Source organism: Arvicola amphibius, chromosome 5 (genome assembly GCF_903992535.2).
Source record: "Arvicola amphibius chromosome 5, mArvAmp1.2, whole genome shotgun sequence".
Taxonomy (NCBI): Eukaryota; Metazoa; Chordata; class Mammalia; order Rodentia; family Cricetidae; genus Arvicola; species Arvicola amphibius.
The window spans coordinates 93,628,369-93,656,243 of NC_052051.1; the positions used below are offsets into that span (position 1 = coordinate 93,628,369).

Sequence of the window (27,875 nt, forward strand, 5' to 3'; positions counted from 1 at the left end):
AGAAAAAATTATCTAGAATAATTAGCAACTATAAAAACATGTGGTTATAGTAGATATATTATTTTTAATCATTTTATCTCAAGACTCATTGTAAGGTAAGCATCACTATCATTTTCATCTCCAAAGATGAAGAAAACTAGTGTTTCAGGAAATAAACAAATTACCTCACACTACACATAGCAGAAAATCAAAATCTAGAACCTGGTCCTCAATCCCAACCTTCTGTATGATTCTCCTGCACCTAATACAGATCTGTCACAGCCACACCAACCCAATCTCTTAACAGCTATATATTGCCTTCGATGACCTGCACACACACACATGTGTGTGCATGCATGTGTGTAGGTATCATGCATGCAAGTATCATGCATGCAAGGAGAGCCCTCCTTTTACCATACCACCATGGAGCAATAAATTAAATTCTGAGAATCAGGAAAATTACTGATCTTAGAGAAGGTTTTACACAAAGGAATAAGCTGCTGCTACAGAGGATTTACTTATACTTTGGAAAATTTAGAAAACTGAGTCTTTTCTTTGAGAAAATGTCATCAAAATCATTTAAAATAGAGCTTGGTTGGTCCTGATGTGGCTAAAGGTGGGAATTAATCGTAGCTACTGTTAAATACTTCTACAGCTCAATAATAATAGTTGTTGAGCACTTGCTGCAGACTCAATATTTGACTTCCCCAATTTCCCACCCTTATAGAAACCTTACATTAAGCAGATACAAGTGGAAACTAAAGTTTAAGAAAATCAATCAGAGTGTTCAGTCACAGGACTACCTGGGACAGAAATGAGATTTTAACCCAGGCAGCTGTCCACACCTCCCTGCTCAAGGCCACTGCCCTCTGAAGACTATTAGCTGAAGAACATTCTGGTTCCTGTAACTCCAAATTTCGTTGTCTATATTTTTCATGCCTTTGATTTTTATATCAATTGAGATTACAATATACTGGAACATTTCAGTTGTGCCCGACCTAATCACTCACTATCGCCTTTGGAGGAAGATTAAAGCCTCAAGAGCAAATTCCACAAAGATAAGCTAGCTAAACTTACAAAGTGTTTTTTAAAGGGGACTTTGAGAAGGCAGAACTTTCTTTGGTGCTCAAGAATAAGCCAAAAACTTCTCCCACAATGTATCATCTACACTTTTGCTCAAAAACAGCAGCTCTTTGTCTAGAGACCCACAGAAAAATCTGTAATTTTATTTATTAAATATCTATAAATAAAATATTAAGAAGGATATTTGTAAATAGTATTTGGAAACAATCTAAACTTTTGTATGATCAGTTTGCCTGGAACAGACTATAGAGTTAAAAGACAACTTTTGGAAATATTCAAGATATTTTTGAATGAGTGAAATTGTTAACACTACCACAGTGGCAACAGCTTCATGAAATAATTGGCAATGTTATCTCATTCCGTAAGAAGAAAACGGTTTGTGCATAAGACTGAATGTACCTATTACTGTTGTATTTCCAAATTACAAGACAGTAGGCAAATGCAGACTGGCAGAAGACAGGAAAAAACCCACAAGGAAATGGGTCTTTGAATACCCACTGGCAATGAGTGTGGGAAATGGTTTCAGGAGATGGGAAGGAAGGGGAAAGACAGCATTAATGCCTCCACAATAAACGTGAGAAACAGGGTTATAAGCTCTTCTACACCCCTCTCACCACAAGCATTGCTAAAACTGCCATCTCCACACAGAGAAAAGTCCATAAGCACCCAGCCTGGCATGGTGACATGCAGAGAAAACTCCTTATGCAGTCAGCCAAGCATGGTGACGCAAGACTTTACTCTCTGTAACTGGCAGGCTGACCCAAGAGGATGGCAAGTTCCAGGCCAGTCTGAGCTACCTAGGGAAGCCTTGTCTGGAATTTTTGTTCTAAGAAGGGATTAGGGGAGACAATTCAGCCAGTAAAATGTTTGCCTTGCATGCAAGAATTAAATCCTCTCAAAGTCCACATAAAAAATATCCAGGTGTACTGGTATATGAGGTAACCCTAGCAATAGCAGATGGGAGACAAAGATGGATGAGTCTTGGAAGCTCACTGGCCAACTAGCCTAGTTTCCTGGAAGTTCCAGACCAATGAGGGGCTGTGTGTCAAAATCAAAATCAAAAGTGGAAGATGCCTGAAAAATGGTACTCAAGATTGTCCTCTGACCAATGCATGCAAGCACACAGACTACACATTCTTCTCTCTCTTTCTCTTTCTCTTTCTCTTTCTCTACCTCTCTTTCTTCCTTTGTATGTGTCTGTCTGCCTCTGTGTATCTCTCTCTGTCTTTGTCACTGTCTTTCTCTGTCTCTTAGTCTCTTTCTCTACGTGAATCTATCTCTGAGTCTCTCTGTATCTCTCTGTGTGTCTGTCTCTGTGTATCTTTCTGTCTGTCTCTGTCTTTGTCTGTCTGTCCATCTGTCTCTGTGTCTCTGTATTGCTCTGTCTACCTGTGTCTCTGTCTGTCTCTGTCTCTCTGTCTTTGTCTATCTGTCTTTCTGCCTCTCTCTCTCTCTCCCTCAAAATGGTCCCTGTGCTAAGTCAGCATCATTAAGTGGTGCTGTTCTGTGTTGCCATTAATGCTCCAGAAAGAACTGATCTGTGTAGCATCTGGGACAGACTAAAGTTCTAACTTTAACTGTCAAAACCGTGGGATAAAAGGGAAGGTTTTCCTGAAGGATGAGAAGAGAATTTTTGGCATCCTGACGTTCAACACAAAATGTTGGGTAAAGACAAGATTTCTGCATTTCTCTTAGGAAATTTCTGAAAATTGCTTCTTTAATAGTATGAATAAGGGGCTAGAGAGATGGCTCTGTGGTTGGAGCCATACTGTTTTAGAGAACAGAGCCCAGTCCCCAGTTTCAGTGCTGGGTGACTCACAACCTTCTGTCAACTACAGCTCCAGTGAACCTGATGCCCTCTTCTGGCCTCAGAGAGCACTGCACCCGTGTGAATAAAGACACATATGTACACGTCATTAAAAATAAAATACTTGCAAATTAATAAAACAAGAGTGTGAGCCTAAATCTTCGCCCATGTTTCTTGGAAAGCTATTCCAAGATTTCAATGTCAAAGCTTATCACAAAGGACTTGAGTTGATCTTATGGTTCCCAGAGAGCTGATAATATAGGAACAATCAAACTGGGGAAGGAGAGGGCTGAGATTTCTCCAGTGGCCTGCAATAAAGGAGAGTCAAGAAACACTGACGGAGATTATTCAGCCCTGTGGTGTTGGTGCATTGTGACTAAATCATTCATAGTCTTTGAACTCTAATAAATCCTCATCAAACAATGATGACATTTTCATCTCATCAAAGTTTAATCACAAGAGTATTGTAATTCTGATTTTCTCCACCTCAGCTCAACCTGATGAAAGTAATTGTTAGGTCTCCCAATTACCCCGTTCGCATGTCTCCTGTGTGGTGTGACTACAGTCCATTTCATCCTCCCAGAGACATGCCACGGTTTCTATTATTTGAGCAACCTTGGAACTCTATCCTTTCCTTACAAATAGTACAGGTAAAGCTCGTTTAAAGCACATTTCAGATTCATTAACATGAAAGGCCATTAGTGCTTTTTTTTTCATGCAGACAGGCATGAGTGGGAATAAATTCTATTGAATTATTTTATATTGGAAGACTTCCTAATTGCCTCAACTCTTGATTGCTTCACGAAATTGTAACCAGACTCAGACTGATGGGCTTATCATGCACAAAATGCATGCTTCACTTCATTGCCTTAACACTTGGAGAACACTTCTTCTGAAGGAACAGGGCAGAGCTTTACCCAAGAACAGCAAGAGTGACCTATTCTTTCTTTCTGGAGTGTGCAGTAAGTGTATGTTTCTGTGTGTGTTTCTCTGTGTGTGATGTGTATAATGTGTGGTATGTATGTGTGGTGAGTAGGTGTGGTGTGTGTCAATGTATGTGTGTGTATGTGATTTGTGTGGTGTGTATGTGTCAATGTGGTATGGGAGTGTGTTGTGGGGTTTGGTATGTGGGGGGTAGTGTAGGAGTGTGTTTTTATGTGTCTGGTGTGAAGGGGTAAGGGGATGTATGATGTGTGTATGTGGTATATGTGTATGTATGTGGTATGACACTATATGTGTATGTGGTGTGTGGTTTAGGAGTGTATGTGTTTATGTATGTAGTATGAGACTGTGTGTGTATGTGGTGTGTGGTTTAGGAGTGTGTGTGTTGTGTGGTATAGAAGTTTGTGTGTGTGTGGTGTAGGAGTTTGTGTGTATATGTGTGTTGTGTGGTGTAGGAGTTTGTGTGTATATGTGTGTGTGGTGTAGGAGTTTGTGTGTATATGTGTGTGTGGTGTAGGAGTTTGTGTGTATATGTGTGTGTGGTATAGGAGTTTGTGTGTGTGTGTGTGTGTGTGTGTGTAGGAGTTTGTGTGTGTGTGTGTGTGTGTGTGTGTGTAGGAGTTTATGTGTGTGTGTGTTTGTGTGTGTGTGTGGTGTAGGGGTGCAGGCCAGAAGTAAAGCTGCTATTGCTCCCCAGGGGTTGCCCATCTTGGTTTGTGAAATATAATTTCTCACTGGCCTGAGACTTGCACACGCAGGTAGGCTGGCTGGCCAGTGAGCCCAGGGGTCACCAGTCATCTTCTGCAGTGCTGGGACCACAGGCGCATGCCACCATCCAGGACTTTCCTCAGCTGGGTTCTGAGTGTGGAACTCAGGTTCTCACATGTGCATGACAGTGTTTTACCAATTGAGTTATCCCTGCAGCCCCTGTACAAGTGAATTCTAGTCATAGCAGCCAAGATATTCAGAAAACTGGCAACAAAATCCAAGCAGAGTGTAGGATTTTAGATAATCTATGCATCTTGTGTGCTTGTGTTTTCTGTTTCTTTCCATAAAGGATGAAGGAAGAGGATCAGTTTATATAAATCTAAGAGGTCTGACTTAAATATTTCTATCAGAAAGAGGCATAAGGGATACATATGGGGCAAAAGGGGCAGAAGCCAAAGCAGGGACCTTAGGCTTCGATGTGCACAAGAGCAGGCAGACAAGAAATTGAGAAGTCAAGAGAGCTGTGGGGAGCCTGAGTCACACTGGACAAACTCGCTTCAGCAGATTTATGCTGCCTGAGTACTTGGATATAAAATCTCTGATTTTTTAAACAAACTTGATATTCTATGTAAAGTCTCCAACTCTTATCCATTCAATCATTTGCCAAATGAAAGGAAGTTCTCTTAAGTCCCTATTGCTGTCCCATACTGTCTCTGTTTGGCTCAAGCTAGTAAACAGAGAATTGTACACACACACACACACACACACACACACACAGAGAGAGAGAGAGAGAGAGAGAGAGAGAGAGAGAGAGAGAGAGAGAGAGAGAGTAATTATCAGACAGAAGTGACTTTACCTTTACCTTCCAGGAAATAAGCAGTAATTTAGATGCTTTAGGGGTTATCACCATCAGAAATGAGATCCTTGAATCTAGTGGGGCAATGCCATAAATGGTCTAAACATCCTACAATGCAGAGAACAGCGCTCCACTGCCCCCCTACAGATTTGGCTCAATATGTCAGCAGTGCTGGGGTCATGACCCTACAACTGGCTTACCTCCTTCAGTCTTGTTTCCCTCTAATCCTTCACACTGCAGCCAGAATCTTCTAAAAGTAAAAATACTGTCCAGATCCAATGCTCACATCTGTAATCCTAGCACCCAAGAGGTTGTGGCAGCAAGATGATCAGCCTAGGATACAATAAGCAAGACCCTATATTAAAGCAACTAAATTAAAAATAGATATATTTTTCAAGTCTGAGAGGTATGATTTTTTTTTTCTATCCAACATCCATATGTGTGTCTCTTTGCAGAAAGAGTTATTTGTTTTGGAGAAAGACAAGGAGTTAGCCTTCATTAGGGAGTCAAATTAGAGTGGTCCTTACACACACACACATACACACACACACACACAGTTCACACAGTGGCCTCTCTAGGTCTCCATTCAGGGACATCCCTGACACATGCCTGTCCTCAGCAACTTTCCTTAGTCTTAGAGGAAGATTCATAAGTCCCTTTCTTTATCCTTGACTCTAAAGCCAGAAGGACCACAAGGCTAAAGTTGTCAAATTCTGCTGCTTGCTGGGACTGGAATATAGCTCCTCATTCAATTACACCTTCACCAGCTCTCTATTTTTGAAGGTTTCTTTCACTGTAAAAGCTTGACTATTCTGGTATTTGCTTTTTAGACCATACTGACTTCAAACTCAGAGAACCACTAGCCTCTCCCTTCTGAGTACTGGGATTAAAGGTGTGGGCCACCACACCCAATTCTATACTTTTCTTTAGTTCCTTTCACAAATTGGAAACTTAGCTGGGTGGAAGCTTACTCTGAGGTCACCACTCCCTTTATTTCACTTTTTAATCTGTTTATCTCTCCTTGAATATAGAATTTAGCTCCATTCCACTTCCTGGTATTCTTTTTCTCCTCAAATTGTACTATATTTGCCCTGTATTTTTCCTTGCTCAGCATTCTCTTATTCGTTATAAATATTCATTAACATTAACACTAATATCCACATGACAAAGTCTATTCTATGGTGGTTTGAGATTTCCTCTGCCAATGTAATTAATCCAAAATGCTTCAATTTAGACTCAAGCAGACTTTTTGGACAAGGGCAAATGTAGCCACACTTTTCACCAAAATATCACAAGAATAATCTGTAGGCAGCATACTAAAATTCTTATCCTCTGAAACCTCTTGAGCCAGGGCCCCAGAGGTCACTGAATCACACTCAGTACTGTGTCTTCCATGCTCCTACTAGGATGGCCCATTAAGCAGCATTTAAAGGATTCAATTGCTTTTCTAATCCACAGTCCCAAGGTCCATATTCCTTCAAATAAAAACATGACCAGGCCTATCACAACAATACCTCAGTCCCTGGAACCAACTTCTGTCTTTGTTAAGGTTTCAGTTGGTGTGAAGACACATCAAGACCATAGCAACTCTTTTTTTTTTTGTCTCTAAACGGAACACTTTTTTATTTCTTTTTCCTTTTTTCCAGTTTATTTATTTTTTGTTAAAAATTGCCATCTCCTCCCTTCCCCCTCCCCCTTCCCTCCCCTCCCCTCCACCCATACCCCCACTCCCTCCCTCTCCAGGCCAAAGAGCCATCAGGGTTCTCTACACTATGTTGAGTCCAAGGTCCTCCCAACTCCCTCCAGGTCCAGGAAGGTGAGCAACCAAACTGACAAGGCTCAAATTTCCCCAACCATAGCAACTCTTATAAAGAAAACCATTTAATTGAGAATGGCTTATAGTTTCAGCATTGTCATCATGGTGGGAAGCATGGCAGTGTGCAGACAGACATGGAGAAGGAGCTGAGAGTTCTACATCTTGACCTGCAAGTAGCAGAAGAAGAGACTGGGTAATGGCCATAGCTTGAGCATGTAAGACCTCAAAGTCCACCTCCACAGTGACACATTTCCTCCAACAAAGTCACACCTACTCCGAGGCCACGCTCTAATTGTGCTACTCCCTATAGGACAAACATCCAAACACCTGCATCTATGGGGGCTATACCTATCCAAACTACCATGTGCATACATGTCTGTGGAAGCCATAGAAGGGCCTCCGAATCCCTGGGACTGGAGGTCCATATGATAGTAAACTGCCAAACATGGGTCCTGGAACCAAACCTGAGTCTTCCAGAAGAGCAGGAAATGCTCTTAAGGGTCATGTCATCTCTCCAGCTCTCACCTTCACTTTGAACTTGGTTCAATAGTGAATTTTTCTGTGTCTCTCCTCTACCCTGTTCCCATCTTCGCATGCCCCATTTCTTCTGGCTGAAGTTCTCTGTTAAGACAGTTCCTACACTTTCCATGTCAACTGATGAAAACTGTAGACACTTCAGCTGGGACCACCATGCTTGGCACATGCTTGCTCTCAGAAAGCCCTAATTTGATCCTCAACCACAGTGAGGGAAATGGGTTAAATACCAAGCTTATTTAAATAGTTCTAATAAGTTTCTGCTAACAAAGACAATATGCTAAGATCACCCTTTTCCCCTCTTTCCCTGGAGCCAATCATTGCCACCTATTCTAATAAACATTTTGGTAATACTTCTATGTCTCTAAACAACAGACTTGTGCTGCTCCGTGCTGATTTTGCTAGTGCTAGTTTTAGGTATTTATCTGCTGAGCTGACACCAGTAAGAATATCACAGTCCCTTCTTCCTTCTTTCCAGCACGCACAAGCACATACCTGCATCTTGGACTTTCTTAAACTTTGTTTTCTTTGTTTCCCTTATGTGAGTTTTTGTTTCCTCTGTAGTTAGACAGTCTTGGATAGTTCAACCTCTAGCTTCAACAAGGCTCCCAGTTTCTTCTTGATGTATTCAGACAGAGTCCTTCAATTCAAGAAGCCTCTTTGTGAGACTTTCTGCTCTAATCTCAGTAGGGGAGACACTTCTCCCTGATGGCTCTGTCCCTAGAGTTGGTCTTCACCATCCTCTTGGGGGCTCCTGCCCTTTATCCCTCCCTCTCCTTTTGTTATCTTTTGTTTTTGTTTACACTGACAATTTTTAGTTTTGCTGACTATAAAATGTTTAAAGACTTCTGGTTTATAGCAAATAAAGACTGATACAATTTGTCTTCCTGCTCTCCTATCCTTCCCTACAGATTTTTCTGGTTCTTTCTCTCTAGTGGATTAAAATTTCATGACAATATGTTATTCCTTTTTCATTCTTTCAGTTTTACTAGACACACAATGAGCACCTTCATTTAGAGCTTTACTTCTTTGCTTGTAAGAGATCATATCAGCTAGAACCCCAAAGACCAAGTTTGCAACACAAAGGAGATTTATTTGCCCCAGAGAGACAGAGGGCAGGAAATAAGAAACTAAGACAGGAGACAGAGGGTGAGGGTGAGGGAGAAAGAGGAGGAAACAAAAGAAAGGGGGCAAGGATATTTGTCCCAAAGGAACATAGGCGTGCCTCTGGATAGAGAGGAGACAGACAGGGCCCAGTGGAAAATGGCAATTTATAAAGGTACAAGGAGAACCTATGTTAGGTGAGGTGTTTAACTTTAATTGAGCATGTTAACTATGTGATCAGAAGGGGGACTTTTGGTTACAGGACTTCCTTTGATAGCTGGACCTTGGTAGTCAGCCTTAGGAGGAAGAAGTGACCAATTAAGGGAATAGGTCTTGGTGGCTAGCTTTAAAATGTAACCTAATGGTTTTTAGCAAGGCAGAGGGAGTGGGGAGAAGTGTTCCAGAGCTCAGGACAGAGAGGCCCTTCTGTCAATTATTTCTCTGCTTACCAATACAAGTGCCAAGAGCAGGCCCAAGTGCAGCAAAAAGGTCAGAAACGCTAAGTCTAGAAACAACCGTGACTGGAAGGCCCAAAAATCTCTTTTCTAAAAATGTCTGATGCAAGCTCCATATCCTTTACTTAAAATGTTTCAGTTTCTATTCTATTAGGAGTCAAATAACATATCCAAATGAGGGGGATACCTGAAACTCATAAGTCTGGAAATACAACAACCTCCCCCCATTTCCAAGGAGAAACTGAAATTAACATGCAATTAAGCTGGTTAGGCCTCTTTTTATTGTTCAAGTCAAATGCAGTGTGAAAAGTGAACAAATTGTGCCGCTCTTCTAGAATTCTATCATATGAAGGATAGAAAATAATTCAGACTTCTGAAATATTTCCTGCAATAAGTTCGCAATTTCCAGTTGCAAGTATTTGTAACATATGATATCAGAATCTCTTTACTGAATCATTTCCACAGTAATACTGAATTGAGTCATTCTGTGAAGACGTCCATGAAGGATTAGAAAAGAAGATTTGGGATAACATAAAATTTGCCTGAAGTAAATATCACTTCCTGTATCTTTTCTTCCTAAGCCATTGTTATAGACTTTAGGGATTTAGCATATTTAGCCGCCCCTGTCTCTCAAAAGGATTTGAAATGGATTTGGATGTTTGAAAAAAATAGCAAATACACACAGAAACAAAGATAAGAAATAGCAAATGATATGGGCATAATGACGACTGCCTATGTACAGTCAAAGATGAGATACTGTCTTAGCGCTAACGTTTCTGATCTCAAGACAAAAGAGAAAATGTAATGTTTATATTTAATCTCTTTTGATGTCAAAGAAGTTATTACAGCCATAGATTGGTGATTCTCTCAATGCCAGGCACAGAATGCTCTTTTTAAAGTGGCCAGCAGTTAATGTAGACTCACAACTGGTCAAAGCACTACAATAAGTGACTGTTGAATGCTAAGCCCTAAGTGTGACAACTTTTCAAGAATTGCTATTTTGATTTTGTACTAAATTCCATAATTTAGCCTATGGATCTTTATGACTAGATAGCTACAATATATTGAATGCTTATTATGGATCAGGAACTTTTCTTTGTAAGATCAATAATTTAATTATTATAAGAGCATAGCAAGACAGACTGTCTCTCTACAAGCTAAAAAATAAAAGCACATAGAGAAATATTACCCATGATCCTCTCCAAGAAGCAGCAGCTGTCACCTAACACAGGTGGTCTACTGACAAAGGCCCACCTTCAGACTTCCACATTGTATTAATACCTTCATCAGTGGTCACAGATGACTAAGACCAACACGCCATCAAACCAGGAATGGTACTTGCTCTTTATTTACCCACAGCCCTGATGTTCCTGAGTGAAAACCATTAAGCTAAATTGTCCTCAACCACAAGGTATGTCAATCAATAAAATAACATCCTGCAAAGTTTATTATTTACAAATTAGTTTCATTAAAATTCAGTCCTCCAAAACGACAGCCTACAGAATGGAAAAAGATCTTCACCCATCCTGCATCTGACAGAGGGCTGATCTCCAAAATATATAAAGAACTCAAGAAACAAGCCATAAAAATACCAAATAAACTAATTTTAAAATGGGGTACAGATTTAAACAGAGAATTCTCAACAAAAGAATCTCAAGTGACCAAAATATACTTAAAGAATTATTCAACATCCTTAGCAATCATGGAAAATCAAATCAAAACAACTCTGAGATACCATCTTTTAACTTTCAGAGTAGCTAAGATAAAAAACACTAATGATAGCTTATGCTGGAGAATATGTAGAGTAAGGGGAACATGTCTCTACTGCTGGTGGGAGTGCAAACTTATATAGGACACTTTGGGAATCAATGTGATGCTTTTACAGAAAACTGGGAAAATCTACCTCAAGACACAGCTATACCAATCTGGGGCATATATCCAAAAGATGCTCAATCATACCACAAGGACTCTTGCTAAACTATGTTCATAGCAGCATTATTTGTAACAGCCAGAACTTAGAAACAACCTAGGTGCCCCTCAACCAAAGAATGGTTAGAGAAAAGTGGTACATTTACATAATGGAGTATTACCCAGTTGTAAAAACCAATAACATCATAAAATTTGCAGGCAAATGGATGAAATTAGAAAAATCATTCTGAGTGAGGTAACCCAGATTCAGAAAGACAAACATGGTATGTACTCACTCATAAGTGGATATTAGGAGTAAAGTATAGGATAACCGGGCTGCAATCCACAGCCCCAGAGAGGCTAGGCAACAAGGAGGGTCCAAAGACAGATGCACAGATATTCCTGGGAAGGAGAAATAGAAGAAATCCTATGGACAAACTGGGGCAGGGGAGGGCAGATGGAACATGAGGGAATGAGGGATCGGGTCAGGTGGGCTGGGAGTGGGATGGAGGGGAAGAGTAAGGAAAGAGAGGCCTTGATGGAGCAGAGGGCATTTCGGGGTCAGGTAGAAACCTGGTGCCAGGAAAACTCCCAGGAATCCACAGATGACCCCAGTTAAGAATCCTCTCAGTAGTGGAGAGGGTGCGTGAACTGGCCTTCCCCTGAAATCAGACTGGTGATTGCTCTAACTGTCATCAGAGAACCTTCTTCATCCAGTAACTGAAGGAAACAAATGCAGAGATCCACAGCCAAGTTCTGGGCTGAGCTCTGAGAATCCTGCTGAAGAGAGGGAGGAGGGATTGTACAAGCTGGGGGGTGGTGAAGCTCATGACAGAGGAACCCACGGAGACAGCTGAACTGAACTCCTAGGAGCTCATGGACTCTGAACCAACAGCTAGGGAGCCTGCATGTGACTGACCTAGGTCTTCAGCACATGCGTGACAGTTGCATAGCTTGGTCTGTTTGTAAGGGCTCCTAGCAGTGGGATCAGGAACTGTCTGTCTGGGTACTTGGGATGGCTTTTGGGAACCATTCCCCATGCTAGTTTGCCTTGCCCAGTCTTGATGCAGGGGTAGGAGCTTGGTCCCGCCTCAACTTGATATATCATGTTTTGTAGATGCCCATGGGAGGCCTACCCATTTTTGAAGGGAGGAGAAGAGGATGGAGAGGAAGTGGATGGGAGGTGGGGGAAGCTGGAGGCACTGAGACTGTGTTCTGGTCACTGGGATGCAGTGAGGCAAAATTTGGGACAGTGATGGAAAGCAAGCTCTCACAGTGCCAAAAAAATGAATTGGCATTGGGTTCTGTCTCTGTGGCCTCTGAGAAACAGTTTGTGTGAACAATTGAAGGTGCTACAAACAGAGCTAAGTACAGACGGAAACCAAATGTGCAAACAGAATTCTCTCAGTACTGCTACTAGAACAAAGGGGGAGGAGGAGAGAATATGATTGAAAGAATCTCCAAGAAAAGTAGTAGTAAGAGGCAGAGAGGCAGTGAAAATGGTACAAATAGATAGCTGGGGGAAGGCTGGTCCCTATAATAGAGAGCCTCCATGGGTCCCATCAAATCCTCAAGTCCTTTTGGTGACAAGCACCAAGCTAGACAATTGAGAGAAGCCACAGGAATTAAACTGAGGTTTCTGGATTCGTGTAACCAGAGAGCTAGATTTAAATAGATCTAAAGACACATGGTGTCCTGAGCGGCACAGCTTCCATGCCACCCCAAAAAAGGCCTATCCTCTCTCAGCTGCAAGGAGGCTCTGAAGGTTGGCAGCCGTGTGACAAAGGCAGGAGATACAGCATTCTGCTCAACTCAGTCCTCAACAGCCAGGAAACTTTTACTTAATGATATTCAGAAACTTTAGCTATGTAATTTTCCTCTTCCCACCAACACAGGACTGGGGTGAAGGTGATCTTTTAAAAAAAATAATACTAATAGAAGCAAGAATGGATACATTGATATCATACAAAATTGTTCGGAAAGGATTACAATGACTTTGTAAAAAAAAATTAAAGAGGGATAAATGAACCTGATGTATAGTAATTACTGATAATCTGTTGATAATTATGCCTTTTCCCCTTATTTTTGCTCTTCAATTATTTTGAAAAGACATTCCCCAAAGGCCAGATGTTTAGGCTCAGGATATGACTAACTGACAGACAAAATGATGTTGATGACAACAAGCAGCAATAGTGATCAGAAGAAATAGCCTCCATGATAGCAACAGCAGCACCAGAGCAAGCGTTGCTATGGAAACTGTGTGTAGAGGGGGTGAAAGGCATAGGAAATCTTTTACAATGGAATATGGTGCTCCTGGAGAGGATGGGCATGCTGTATTTCATCCTAAATATGATTCAGATAAGTAGCAGTCTTGTGTGATGTGCACAGCAGAGTGAGCACAAACGGCTTGCAAGGTGGGCGGCAGAGCTGGGGTGAGGAGCGGAGGATTGCCTCTAGGTTGTCTCTGAGAAACAGCAGCCCCAACATCCTTTTAGGAAGGAATCTAAGCAACTGCGCTGAAAGGAATATATACAGCAAAATGAAAGCGTTCCAGCATGGTCCTTCTTTTCCGTCTTCACCCCTGTGGAGAGCAGCTCAAGTTTAATAGTGGCACACACTGTCCTTTAAGACACGATATAGCAACTTTCTGAGCCCCTTGCTTCTAATGCGAAGGCTTATAAAAATCTCTCTGGTGATTCACCAAGAATGAAAAGGAAAGGCTGGTGTAGAAAGTATTCAGAAAGTCCATCTGGATGGCTTTTAAGCGCAGTGATACCGTCCATACGGTATGGTTTTTGTTTCAAAGCTTTCATCGCTATGTCATGCAGTTACATGTGCAACCATCCATCCTGTTAGTCCACACATCAACAGACTCTAAGAAAACCACTCTTGCTGCATAGTCCACCCATCTGAAAGAAGCATGGAGGGGAGGAAGTGGCACAAAGCAGGCTCCGGAAAGCTTGCATCTCAGAGGTGGCCAGCCTCTGCTAGGCTAGGTGTTCCCCCTCAATGTCACCAGGCAATGACCTCACCAGATGGTAGTAGCTTGCCCATGTATAGCTTGTTACAAGGATCTGGATTTTGGCATCTGGGTGACAGGGGAGCTGGCAGCTGGGTCGATGCCATTAGTACAGACCAGTCTCCATTCTCCCTCCTACTTTGGAGACCCAGCTACTGACTTTTTTCATATATGGCAAAAATGAGGTGACTGCTTTGCAGTGTGGATGCTGATCTATTAATAACATAGTAATTTAACCTAAATTGTGTATTTTTCTAGTTACTCTCCTTATCCACAAGTTGGGACACTGGAAGAAATATTATGTGCTTCTCTTGTCAAAGCAAATAGCAATGAATAATACTTCATGTGGACCTCAGAGAGCACCATCAGTGGTGTGGAGGGACAGGCAGAACAGTATTTAAAACCCAACTTTACTATTTAGCAGTTATGGAATTTCATCTCCCTAAACTTATGGTTTCCCTTTGTAGAACATAAATGAGAAAACTACTCAGACTTTGGGGAGGATTCAGAGGAAGCCAACTGGCTGCTGTCCTGTGGGTGAGATCTCAGTGCTCTCATTATAGGTGAGCAGTAGGGACATGGAAAGTTTTTCTTCCAACAAAGAATAAGGGAGATGCTGAAAATATCCATCATTTCAAGTATAAGCAAAATGCTAGTCCAGAAGGGTGGCATTTGAGGGAGGCCAATGAAGGCCAGAGGTGTGACAGTCTTCATAGGATATGTCCTAGAAGTATCCAAAGAGACAACTCTGCCTTAAGAATTGCTCCCAAATGGGTTTAAACTGCACTAGTCAGGGTTTTCTAGAGGAACATAACCAGTGGAATGAATATGGATTACAAAACAGCTTTTAGGAGATTCTGTAACATAGATTAGTAACCCAGAAGTGACTGCGCACCTGCTGCTGCTCATTCATGTGGCTGCTCATTCCATGTGGCTGGGGGCCTCAGCAGTCCCAATCCGGTGCTGAAAGCCTGGAAGATTTGTTTTTTTAATTAATTAATTTATTTACTAGGTATACAATATTCTGTCTGTGTGTATGTCTGCAGGCCAGAAGAGGGCACCAGACCCCATTACAGGTGGTTGTGAGCCACCATGTGGTTGCTGGGAATTGAACTCAGGACCTTTGGAAGAGCAGGCAATGCTCTTAACCTCTGAGCCATCTCTCCAGCCCCCGCCTGGAGGATTCTTAGAAAACCTGTGGTCTTCAGACCATGTCAGCAGGCTGAGACAATGGGTTCTGATGGCAGAGAAGTGTGGTACCAGCTACAGCAGGAGAGCCACAATCAGCAAAGGCGTGCAGCATGTAAAGCTGCTTTTTCCTCAGACCTGCTCATATCTGGGCTCTTCTCCCCTCAATCAGTCCTTCCTGGAGGCACTCTTATAGATCCAAAGGTGTGTCTCTTGGATAGTTCCAAACCCAATCAAGTTAACAACCCTGAGTGACCCTCCCTCCCAGCCACTTTAGCACATTGCTTCCCTGGGTCTCCTGACAAGGACTAGCCACGGTTTCCGTGCAGAGGTCTTCTTAGATCACAGACCTAGCTGCAAACTGCTTCTAATGTTTCTCTAGGTGGCCATTTCCACAGAGTCCCTTCCTGCTGCTAATTTAGAATTCTGCAAACAGTCTAGAACAAAGACCTCAGGCCTCTTCATCTCTAAAGATTCACTTGTCCTAAAACCACCAATTGCAAGAAGAATCATAAAGTGGTATGAAGCAAATGTGGCGTTACCTAAGTGCTCGGTCCTGGAGTCCCCTTTGATTTCACTAAAAGCAACTACTCTGAGGACATGGTATCCCAAACAAACAGACTGACATGAAGCAGGAGCTAGTGATTTGAATTCTAAGAGGTTTTCCCTTGAATAAAGGCTGTGTAGTGAGGCTTTGATGCCCAGACAAAAAGAAAAGGAATGAGCAGAGCTGCAGAGAGAGCTCGGGATGACCTGAAAATCAAATGCAGTCTTCACATTTTAGGAGTTAGAAGCACACAGTGAGATCTCAGCACTCCGTTCTTTCATTAAGATTTCTATTCTGGCTAGAAACCATAAATAAAGGACATCGAGCCTATAATTCGTAAAAAATCCTAGAGAAGCTATAAAAGAAGGTGAACCCATAGAAAAACATATAGTTATCCTCCTGGATACTGGAAGTAGACAAGATTGCCGGACAAAAAATGGGAACATGGGGGTGGGATGGGATGGGGGGAGAGGGGGATGGGGAGAGAAAAGTGTGAAGTGGAGGATGGGAAGAGCTTGGGGGAATAGGATGGTTGGGATATAGGAAAAGTGGATATGGGAACAAGGAATTATATATCTTTATTAAGGGAGCCATTCTAGGGTTGGCAGAGACTTGACTCTAGAGGGGTTCCCAGGTGTCCAGGAAGACGCCCCCAGCTAGGTCTTTGGGCAGCTGAGGAGAGGGTGCCAGAAATGTACAGATCCTATTGCCATACTCATGAATATCTTGCATATCACCATAGAACCTTCACCTGGCATTGGATGGAGAAAATGACAGAGCCCCACATAGGAGCACCGGACTGAGATCCCAAGGTCCCGATGAGGAGCAAAAGGAGGGAGATTATGAGCAAGGAAGTCAGGACCGTGAGGAGTGCGTTTACCCATTGAGACGGTGGGACAGATCTAACGGGAGACCACCCAGTCCAGCTGGAATGGGACTGATGGAACAGGGGACCAAACCGGACTCTCTGAATGTGGCTGACGGTGGAGGAGGACTGAGAAACCAAGGACAACGGCAATGAACATGAACTCTACAGCATGGACGGGCTCACTGTGAGCCTTGTCAGTTTGGTTGCTCACCTTCCTGGACTTAGGGGGAGCTGGGAGGACCTTGGACTTAACATAGTGAAGGGAACCCTGATGGCTCTTTGTCTTGGAGAGGGGTGGAGTGGGGGTATGGGTGGAAGGGAGGGGAGGGAAGGGGGAGGAGATGGAAATCTTTAATAAAAAAAATGAGAAAAAAAAATTAAAAAATAAAAAACTTAAAAAAAATATTTCTATTCTGTCTACTAGGAAGGCTGAGAGCAAGCACTGGGCAAGCACAGAGTGTACACCCCACCCCCACCCTGGAAGGTTCAGAGGGCTCCCAGTCAGGGTTGGCCCTATCATTAGTCGGAACAAGCAGCAGCCCTGAGCTGCAAAATATTCGAAGCAATGAAAGCACAGAGTGGCTGCAGGCCCTGTGACTGACTGCAGGCTGGCGGCAGCGACACTTACCAATCCACCTGGAGCAATGGAAGGCTTCATTTCCACTCTCCCATTCGCTCAAAAACATACAGTATTGATTGCCACCAGTAAACTGCACAGAGAGTTCTTTGACTGTTGTAACTGAATGTAGATATTCCTGGTCCAGTAATATATGTATGTACGTATGTGTGTGTGTGTGTATATGTGTGTGTGTGTGTGTATGTGTGTGTGTGTGTGTGTGTGTATGTACACACATATATATATATGGAAAAAATGGGAAAAATTTGAAGGAGTTACACAATTTGATATACAATGCACTCAAACCTATTTGAATAAGCAAATTGCATTGATTTATTTAACACCTTTACTACCTGAATTCCTGTGACAAGATGGAATTTTAAAGAACTTTAAACTGGGTTTGTTTAAAGACAAGATGCATCCTGAAGTACTGTGTTAATTGCAAACGCTCCCAAATAGCCTCCCCCCATTCACACACACATCTAGTGGTCTCTACACTGTGCACTTAGCAAAAGGCAGACAGCCCTGTATCTAAATCCAGGAGCACTGCATGTACTCTTATTGTATAATATAATTAAATAGTACTTAAAGACAATTTATATCATGTCTGCAGAAATGACTTAGAGATGAAGAAAGTCCACTCCTCTTGCAGAGCACCTCAGTTTGGTTCCCATATCAAATTCGGTGACCCCCAGTTGTCTGTAACTTCAGCTCCAGAAAATCCAATGCCCTCTTCTGGCTTCAACAGGAATCACACACACGTATACAAACTCACAGAGACAGAAGTGTAGCCAACATGGCATCTGAACGCAAGACTAAGTTATCCAAGAACCTGCTGCGCATGAAGTTCATGCAAAGGGGCCTGGACTCGGAAACCAAGAAACAGCTAGAAGAAGAGGAAAAGAAGTTGATCAGCGACGAGCACTGGTACCTGGATTTGCCAGAGTTCAAGGAGAAAGAGAGTTTCATTATAGAAGAGCAGAGCTTCTCACTATGTGAAGATCTTCTCTATGGAAGGATGTCATTCAGAGTATTTAATCCCGAAGTTGAGAAGTTAATGCTTCAGATGAATTCCAAGAACAAAGCAGCAGCAGAAGACGAGGACGAGACCATGGAGGTCGATGTGTCGGATGAGGAAATGGCAAGAAGATATGAGACTTTGGTGGGAACAATTGGAAAAGTTTGCCAAGAAGAGGGACCGAGCCAATTACGAAGAAGATGATAATGCAAATATAAAATCCATTAAAACAAAGAAGATGTTCTTAAAGCCCCAGGATTAAAATGGATGCCTCCGATACAGCAGATGCCTGGAGCACAGTGTGGTTGCAGTCACCCTTATGGCCTCTGTAGAGGTTAATGCTCCAATGTTTACCTGTAAAGAAATGCGTAATTTTGGAAATGTGCTGTTCTTGAGACAGATGTGCACTGGATGTTATACATCCTTTTAATGGCATTCTTCAGGGTCTTCAAATGTATGGGCACGTGCCACTCCCTAGGTTTTGACCTGATTTTGATTGTGTGTATGTACACACAGACAGGACACATATGAGCAGCTCCCTGGCTATTGTCCTGAATTGACTGTTATGAACTAATATTGCCATTGTTCCAACTGCCCTTATATTTATAGTTTACTTTTGAATCATGTCAAGCCAATTTATACATTCACTTTGGACTCAAATATTTGGGAACTTTCCAGAAGTGATTCACCAGGAGCAGATACACCTCTCCAGCTGAAATGTCTGATGCTGCTGGGTTTTCTTATTTATAGTGGTATGGGTTTTGTTTATTTAAAGCAGTCACTTGGGTCATATTTCTAATATTCTGTAATAAACATGTTTTCTTATAAAAAAAACAAACTCACAGAGACACACATGGATATAAATAAAAATAATTTGCAAAAAAAGCAAGTCATAGACAAATAGGGAGTAAAAATTACTCTTTATAAAAATCCTATCAGAAAGAATCCTGTCCTAAAACTCCATCCAAGCAAAGGAGCGAGTGGAAGGACTGGGGAGGCAGCAGTCAGGAAGCCAGGAGCACACCAATCTAGCACCATTCTGTATGCTCCTTACACCCTCTGCCACTCCAGACTCTGAGACTGGGCACCCATAAGGGATGTTGCCTGATGTCATGTGTGAGCAGAGCCAATGAAAAGCGTCACTGAGGGACACACTCAACAGTGAGGTCTTGAACTACTTCATAAGGCTAAGGGACTACAGTATAACTGTGAGTTTTAAGCTTAAATGAAATATGTAAGAGTCACGTAAAGTATTTAACGTGATTCCTATTTTAACGTTTTTCACTGGAAAAAAAGTGCTAAAGTATTAAAGAATAGCAAATTAATAGCGATTTTGCCTCACTCCAATCAAAAATGCAATTATCGAGGAAACAAGTGACAGCAGGTGCTGGCCAAGATGCAAAGGAAAGACAAAGTCCTCACACACTGCTGGAGGAATGTAAACTGGGGCAGCCATTATGGAAGCCAGTACAGAGCTCCTTCACAAAAGCTAAAACCAGAACTACCAGAGGCCCAGCTCTACCACTCTTGGGTACTAACCCAGAGACTTGCATCGTATATGAGAGAAATGTGTGCACAGCTCTGCTTATTGCTGCACCCCCCCCCACAACAGTCAAGTGATAGAACTCACCTGGATGTCTGTCAACAGATGGGAGGATTTCAAAATATGGGGTACACATAAGCTATGGAATTTTATTCAACCAGAAAAAATGAAAATATGACACTTTCAGAAAAAAGATGGATTGAACCGGAGAGCATCATGTTATGCAAAATAAGCCAGAAAGATGGATATTGTGTGTTTTCTCTCCAATGTAGAATCCAGATTGTGAGCGTGTGTGTGTGTGTGTGTGTGTGTGTGTGTGTGTGTGTGTGTGTGTGTGTGTGTGTAAAGAGGAGGTGAGGGAATATATGTGACATGAGAACAGAAAGAGTCCTATGGCGGTTGGGGGGTGGGGAGACCAGCAGGAAGAAGGATAGTGAGGAGGGCAACTTGGGAGAGGGGCAAACAGTAACAGGATATAATGTCATACATCATGAAAAGGCCACAGTGAAATGCATAACTTTTTGTGTCAACTTAATAATTAATTTAAAATGAAAAATAAAGACATAAATACACTTGCTCTCTATATACTTAGAAAGACCAAGATGTCATTAAGGAAGGAGGCTCAGTGGGTAAAGTAGGTAAAGTATTGCATTAGGAAACCTGAGTTCAGACTGCAGAACCCACTTAAAGCCAGGCATAGTAGTTCATGCCTATAATCTCAGTGCCCCTCTGGTGAACATGGGAGACAACCACAAACAGCAGGTTTGCCAGAGTCCCTGGGCCAGCTAGCCTAGCACACATAGTAGAGGGCAACAAAGAGTTCCTGTCACAAACAAGGAGGCCAAGACCAACACCTCAGGCTGTCCCCCTTCACCATGTGCTGTTATACACATGCCCCTGCACTTGTACATGTAAATGCAGGCACATATACAAATTTAAATTTTTAATTAAAATAAAAACAATAATAGGCCCTCAGGCTGGAGAGCTGTCTCCGGCAGTAAGAGAGCTTGCTGTACAAGCAAGAGGACCTGAGTTCCAATCCTCAGCATCCACTTTCCAAAGCTGGGCACGGTCACATGCATCTGTGACTCTGGCACTTTGGACTGAGATAGGAAGAACCCTGAAACTTATCTCCAGATTTAGTGGGAGACCCCCGTCTCAAGAAAATAAAGCAGAGAATAGTAGAATGGGACACCCAATATCCGCTACAGATGTTTACCAATAAACCTATACACACATGTGCACATATAATAGACACACAGAAAATGTGTTCTAACCTAAAATGCTGAAGATGCTTTTTAATTTTTCTGCCAACAAGGCAAATTCTACAATGTCTTGAAGTAGGATACAGAGCAACCAAAATACACTATGTCCCGTTTATAAATAGCCTTGTGGCTTTCTCACTGAGAACTTCATAGTAAACCCTGATGTGACATCACGGATGATTAGCTGACTTTATTTACATGTAGCATGTTTTTTTATTCAATCAATCAAAATCCTGGGGTCTTACCGACTATCTTCCAGAAACTCTGACCTGCGAGAATTCTTTGTAAACTAGAAGGTGCTCTTCAAACAGCAGTGACTGTTTTAGCAGTTCCCAGACACTGGCTTCCCTTTGGCATTTCTTGGCTGCTCTTGAAAAAGAAAAGAGACTTGATAAGTTTCACAGAGATAACAGAATTCTCAACCTCTGCCACCTTTTGTACGGGAATTGAAGGATATTCTCATATAACCGGCACTAAAGGCGGCAGAACTCAGGTAGGTGGCCTCACGGAGGACAGAATGTTGGGTAGGCAGCACCACCTAATGGCTGCTGGACAGAGCCTGTATCACCACCTTGAGAATACTGGCTGCTACTTTTTCATATTAATGAGTTTTAGTGATAGGCAGAATAGGCATCTGTGCTATTATTTCTAACCGAAGTCCAAGGAGGCACATTGCCTGGACCACCTCCTCACAGGCTGGTACGAACAAGACTGGACGATGGAAAGATTACTGGAACTAAGAGCAACCACTCAGTATATTCAGAGTTGATGGACTCAGGGCTCAGGATACACTGATAAGAGTGCATCCTGTGTTCTGCTGAAGTCGCCTCTTATAATCCTTGCTGCAGCCAAAGAGAATAGAAACTACACAGCTTAGCATGGACACCGTTGAAATGCACGTGAATTAGCATCTCTCCAAAAGTAAACTTCAAGAGGAATCCAGCTTAGACTCTCTTTCCAAAGAGTAACTTCAGAAAAGCTGGTGGAGACAAGAGTGTGTGTCCCCTCCTTCTCATCGCTAAACCTGGACCTGAAGACATGCTGCCTTAACCCTTTTCCACCCTAATCGCGAATTAACATCGATCAGATGCAGTCCAAACTCTTGTGTATCCAAAGGAACAAACCATGTATGTTGTATTGGGCTAATTCATTAAAACATTCAATTTAATTACTTCCACATAACTTTTCTGAAAAATAGAACCTCCCTCCTCCCGCCATCCTCTCCTACTGCATTTGAATCTGGCTTTTGTCTTTGTCTTTGTCTTTGGGGTTCACTTTCCTGATTTTTCCTCCTCACTTTGTCTCTAACTACTCCTTGATTTTCTCATCAGCACCCTAGTAGGGCTCTATGTATACCTCTATGCCCTCCCTTCTAATTTTCAATCTTACATTATTTCAGTCAGACATCCTGGGCTATGTTTGCTTTGTGGCTTCTTTATGCAGAATCTCAATACGCAGTCTACAATGATGATATATGTATGATCCTCTTGCCAAAGTCTCCTTGAGTGCTGGAATTGCAGCTGTGTGCCACCACATCTGGATGCCATTCTGGTCTTTTTTTTATTTTTTTTATTTTTTTTTTCATGGTTTATTTTTTTTATATTTAAAAATTTCCATCTCCTTCCCTCCTCCTCCCCCCTCCCTCCCCTCCTCCTCCCCCTTCCCTCCCCTCCCCTCCCCTCCACCCATACCTCCCCTCCCCCCTTCTCAAGGCCAAGGAGCCATCAGGGTTCCCCACTCTATGCTAAGACCAATGTCCTCCCAACTCCCCCCAGGTCCAGGAAGGTGATCGATCAAGCTGAGAAGGCTCCCACAGAGCCCGTCCATGCAGAAGAATCAGAGCCCAGAGCCATTGTCCTTTGCTTCTCAGTCAGCCCCCGCTGTTGGCCACATTCAGAGAGACGGGTTTGGTCGCATGATCCATCAGTCCCATTCCAACTGGAGTTGGTGATCTCCCATTAGTTCTGTCCCACCGTCTCCATGAGTGAATGCATCCCTCTCGTTCCTGACTTTCTCCCTCAAGTTCTCGCTCCTTCTGCTCCTCATCAGGACCTTGGGAGCTCAGTCCAGTGCTCCAATGTGGGGCTCAGTCACCTTCCCCATCTGTCGCCAGCTGGAGGTTCCCTCACGGTCCTGAGTTTCCCAATCATACAACAAAAGCATATGCTCATCTATGTTCATAGCAGCATTATTTGTAATAGCCAGATCCTGGAAACAACCTAGATGCCCTTCAGTGGAAGAATGGATGAAGAAACTGGAATATATACATGCTAGAATACTACTCAGCGGTAAAAAACAATGACATCTTGAATTTTGCAGGCAAATGGATGGAAATAGAAAACACTATTCTGAGTGAGGTAAGCCATTCTGGTCTTGATCCATGTTTTGAACAGTGAGCAATACTGAGTAACAAAGCCACATACCCTCAGATCTGTCCATAGATGTGATCTATAACACGCCCTTGGTATTTGAGGCCATCTCACCTGGGTCCACTGGGAAACCTTTCGTTATCTCTACTGACTTCTATTGTATTTCTATTTTTAGCTCTTCCATCTCATTCCCATTCTCCTCAAGTCCTGAGCAAACCACAGCCAGACCAGCACTTACCTCCCTGAGTCCAAAGATGACTTCCATTTCAGCTTCCTTGATGGCCCATTTTCGAAGCATGACTAATACAAACTTAAAAAAGAGAAATTGGGGTTCTGCATGAAGATTTGAAAAGCAAAGTAGCCAGACAGTGGCTTTTAGCTCAGCCTCAGTCTGAAATGGTGATCCTGCCTCCAGGAATCTCAGAATGAGACTGAGACCTGTCCCCTCCTGTTTTATAATCCACTCTAGTGCAGGGATTAAAGGCATGCCCCGCCCAATTTCTATGGCAACTAATGTGGCTACTGGGATTAAAAGTGTGTGTTATCACTACCTGATCTGTAAGGCTGACCTGTGGGGCCGTTTTAGTCTCTGATCATAAGGCAAACTGTATTTATTAAAATGCAAATGACATACCACTACACATTTTCTGAAACGTCCCTACTTCACTTGGTTTCCCCTTCACTAGCATTCTGCAGGACATTTCCTTCACAGCTCTCCTCTTCGCCTGATATCTTTTCCACATGTTTCATCTCTCCTGCTCTCTGGAACCTTCCTTCTGTAGTCTTAGCCTGGGTACAGCAGCACAGACCTATAATCTGAGCCCTAGGGAGACTGGGAGGGCAGGATAGCAACTTCAAGGTGAACATGGCAGCACAGCGAGACTCCGCCTCAAAATAACAGCGATGGCGGCAGGACTAGAGCTCTTAACTCGAACCTCTGCCAACAAGGCCGAGTTTCAGCCTGCCTTCCTTTTTCTGCATTAAACTCCTAGAGCTAACAGCTTTCACTTCGCCACTGTGTCTTTCCATGTTTTTAATTCCCTAATTACTACCAGATATTCCAGTTACCACCAATGGCACTATGACCACAAAAGCACTAGTAGACCGGTTTTGGACTTTCTCTCCGCCATCTCTCCATAGTGCCAGACTCACTACCAGGGTTCTCAAATCCCTTCTTGCTTTGACTTCCTAGCACTTACGTCTCCTCCAAACTTCTGCCTCAGCCCCAGTTTTTCTTCTTTTCTCCCTATGTTTTGGTATGATCTCTATAGTAACCACATGTATATGTATCACATTTAATGAATGTGATACATTAAAAAAAATGACTTAGATAGTTCTGACTGTCAAGTTGATGTATCCCAGGGAAACCTGAGGTGGGAGTCACAACTGAGGGATTACCGGGATCACACTGGCCTGTGGTAATGTCTGAAGGGGATTATCTTGATTGTTAGTTGATGTAGAAGGGCCCAGCCCACTATGCTGTATACAAAGCTAGACTTTGAGCCAGCAGGCAGAACTCCTCCAGGGTTTCTGCTTCAAGATCCTACATGAGTAAGGGCCTGCTCTGACTTCCTTCAGTGATGGGCTGTGGCCTAGAAGTATAAGCCATATAAATCTTTTCCTCCCTAAAGTTGCTCTTAGAGTTTTGATCACAGCCACAAGGAAGCAAGTCAGAGGATTGCTTCTATGCAGTGTACATTCCACAGGGAGGCAGAACATTAGCTGGGCAAATTAGTTAGCATGTGAAAAAATGAAGCAACTCTGACTCTTATCTATTCCACATACAAGCAAATAAAAGCCCAAGGAGTAAACACTTCCCACAAATATTTATAATCCTCATTGGAATTCTTCCAACCCAACATTCTGATTGAAGCCCACTCTTACCCACAATGCTACCCAGCACCATCAACATCCAGGCAAAGACCCTTTGAAAATGAATTCTCAGATGGAAAAGAGCTCTTTGCAGCTTACTTCACTTCTTCCCTTGGCGCCTATTCTGGGGAAGGACCCTGCCCACCATTATAAGCCCTGCAATAGGTCCCTCTCCACATACAATCCCAAACACAAAGAGGAAATGAACCACTGAAGCTGTCTTTACTTTTTTGCAATCATCTAGGACAGATAGCCTGGCACTTTGAAGACTGTCAATCTGCTGTGATTTGTATATGAAATGCCCTCCATAGACTCATCAAGTATTTGAGCACTTTGTCCCCAGGTGGTGGCCCTGTTTGGGGCGGTCATGGAATCTTTAGGAGGTGGAGTCTTGCTGGAAAGGAAAGTATATCACAGGGGACAGGGAACAAAAAGACACAAAGCAAAACGCTCTGATGTTTTGTAGCCTGCCCTCCTTCTCTCTCCCTCTCTCTCCCTCTCTCTCTTTCCCTCTCTCTCTCTCTCTCTCTCTCTCTCTCTCTCTCTCTCTCTCTCTCTCTCTCTCTCTCCCTCTTATTTTCCCTATCCATCTCCCTCTCCCTGCCTATTCTCTCTTCCCCCACCATGTGTGGGTGAAATGTGGTCACCCTGCTTTCTGACTGCTAGGCCGACCTCCAGTTCCTGGTGTCATGCCTCCCCGCCATCATGGACGATACCCTCTCCAGAATCATAAGACAAAGTCCAACCTCTCTTCTCTAAGCTGCTTTTTATCAGGATGTTTTCTCGCTGCAGCCAAGAAGTAACTAAGGCAACATCAAGGGAAAACTCTTAGCAGGAAAATATACAAAAATGAGGAAAAACAGAAAATATTATGAAGTACAGAGTTATGTTTTAAGTATAAATATGCAGCAATTTAAATGAAAATGGCTCCATAGGGTCCCAGTTGGTGGAACTGTTTGGGAAGGATTGGGAGGTTTGGCCTTTTTGGAAGAGGTGTATTTCTGAGATTTCCAAAGACTGGAGCTATTCTATTCCTAGTGTTCCCTCTCTCTGCCTGTGACTGGTGGATCAAGATGTATGCTCTCAACTGTTCCTACTGCCAGGCCCTTTCTCCACCATCATGGACTCTAAGCCTCTGTAACTATAAGCTCAAATTAAACATATTTTTATATGTTGCCTTGGCTATGATATCTATCACAGCAATTGAAAGGTAACTATGACAAAATGTATAAGTGACAAACCCAATTTATCTATTCTATTTCTCCCCAGCTTCTGGAAAATGACTACAAATAATATTTTCTAGATTAAGGAACCCAGAAGAAGGCAAGGTAGATACCCATGGCTCATCACTCAGGTGGAGATTTTTAGCTTTCCTCTTCCTGTTATGTTTCTACCATTCAACAATCCCCACTAAACTGACAGTTATACAAAAGTCAGTTGGGTATTCTCATAGTGGGAATCCATAAAATGTAGTTTAGTTCATTTGAAAAACCCCTGAGAATCTACTTGATGCCAAACCCTGTGTGTGGTATAAGTCACAGATTAATCATTATTGGTTGAATTATTCTGGATAGAGGTGCTGGCATGCCCCTCAGGCCTGACAACCCGGATTTGATCACAGGATCCCACAGGTGGCAGGAGAGAACAGACTCCTTAAAAGTCTGTTGCTGTGACCCTACATGTGTGCAGATACTCTGATGTGCCTATACTCACATACATACATGTGAACACACACAAACACACATACACACACTAAATGAAGTAATTAAGAAAAAATAGTTGTATGAATAAACGACTAAATCTTTGCTTTGCCACTTGCTGAGGCCACACAGGTGACTAGGGCATAATCCCAGCCTTCAAGGAACCGTTTTAGCTGCATGTTGAGCATATAGAGACTCAAATTTAACATATTTAAAATGAAAGGGCAGTCTTGTTTCCCTTCTTTGCTTCCTCACACTGCTAAGCTCATTTAACTCCAGAGTCACTGTGCCTCCCTGGGGGCCTTCGGGTCAACCATTTCCATGGCTCAGTTCCCATCCCACTACTGAGTTCCACAGCCATAGTTTATCAGCTCTCTGCTGAATGGCTGCTGCAGCTGATGGACACTGAGCTCTACTCTGCCCTGGCCCCACATGTTGGACACACATGTGATGTCTGTCACCGTGAGATCTAAGAGATGAAGGATCACCATCACCATGCAATTGTGGTGGTGGGGGCAGCAGCAGGAGGAGAGAGGGGGGAGAGAGAGAGAGGGAGAGAGAGAGAGAATGACTACACGCGCTCACTTTCTCTTTTGTTCTTTCCTAGTCCATCCAGCGTATGGAATGGCGCCACCATGGTTGTCTGGAAAATCTCTCTCAGACATACCCAGAAGTGCA

General features: G+C 42.8%; 1 protein-coding gene across 1 annotated transcript; it reads left to right on the top strand.

Moving 5' to 3' along the window:
* Positions 1–18,226: 18,226 nt before the first annotated feature.
* Positions 18,227–18,710, top strand: LOC119815876 (M-phase phosphoprotein 6-like). The gene is given in 2 exon segments (XM_038332205.1): positions 18,227–18,606; positions 18,608–18,710. Coding segments are annotated over 2 exon segments (483 nt in total).
* Positions 18,711–27,875: the final 9,165 nt, after the last annotated feature.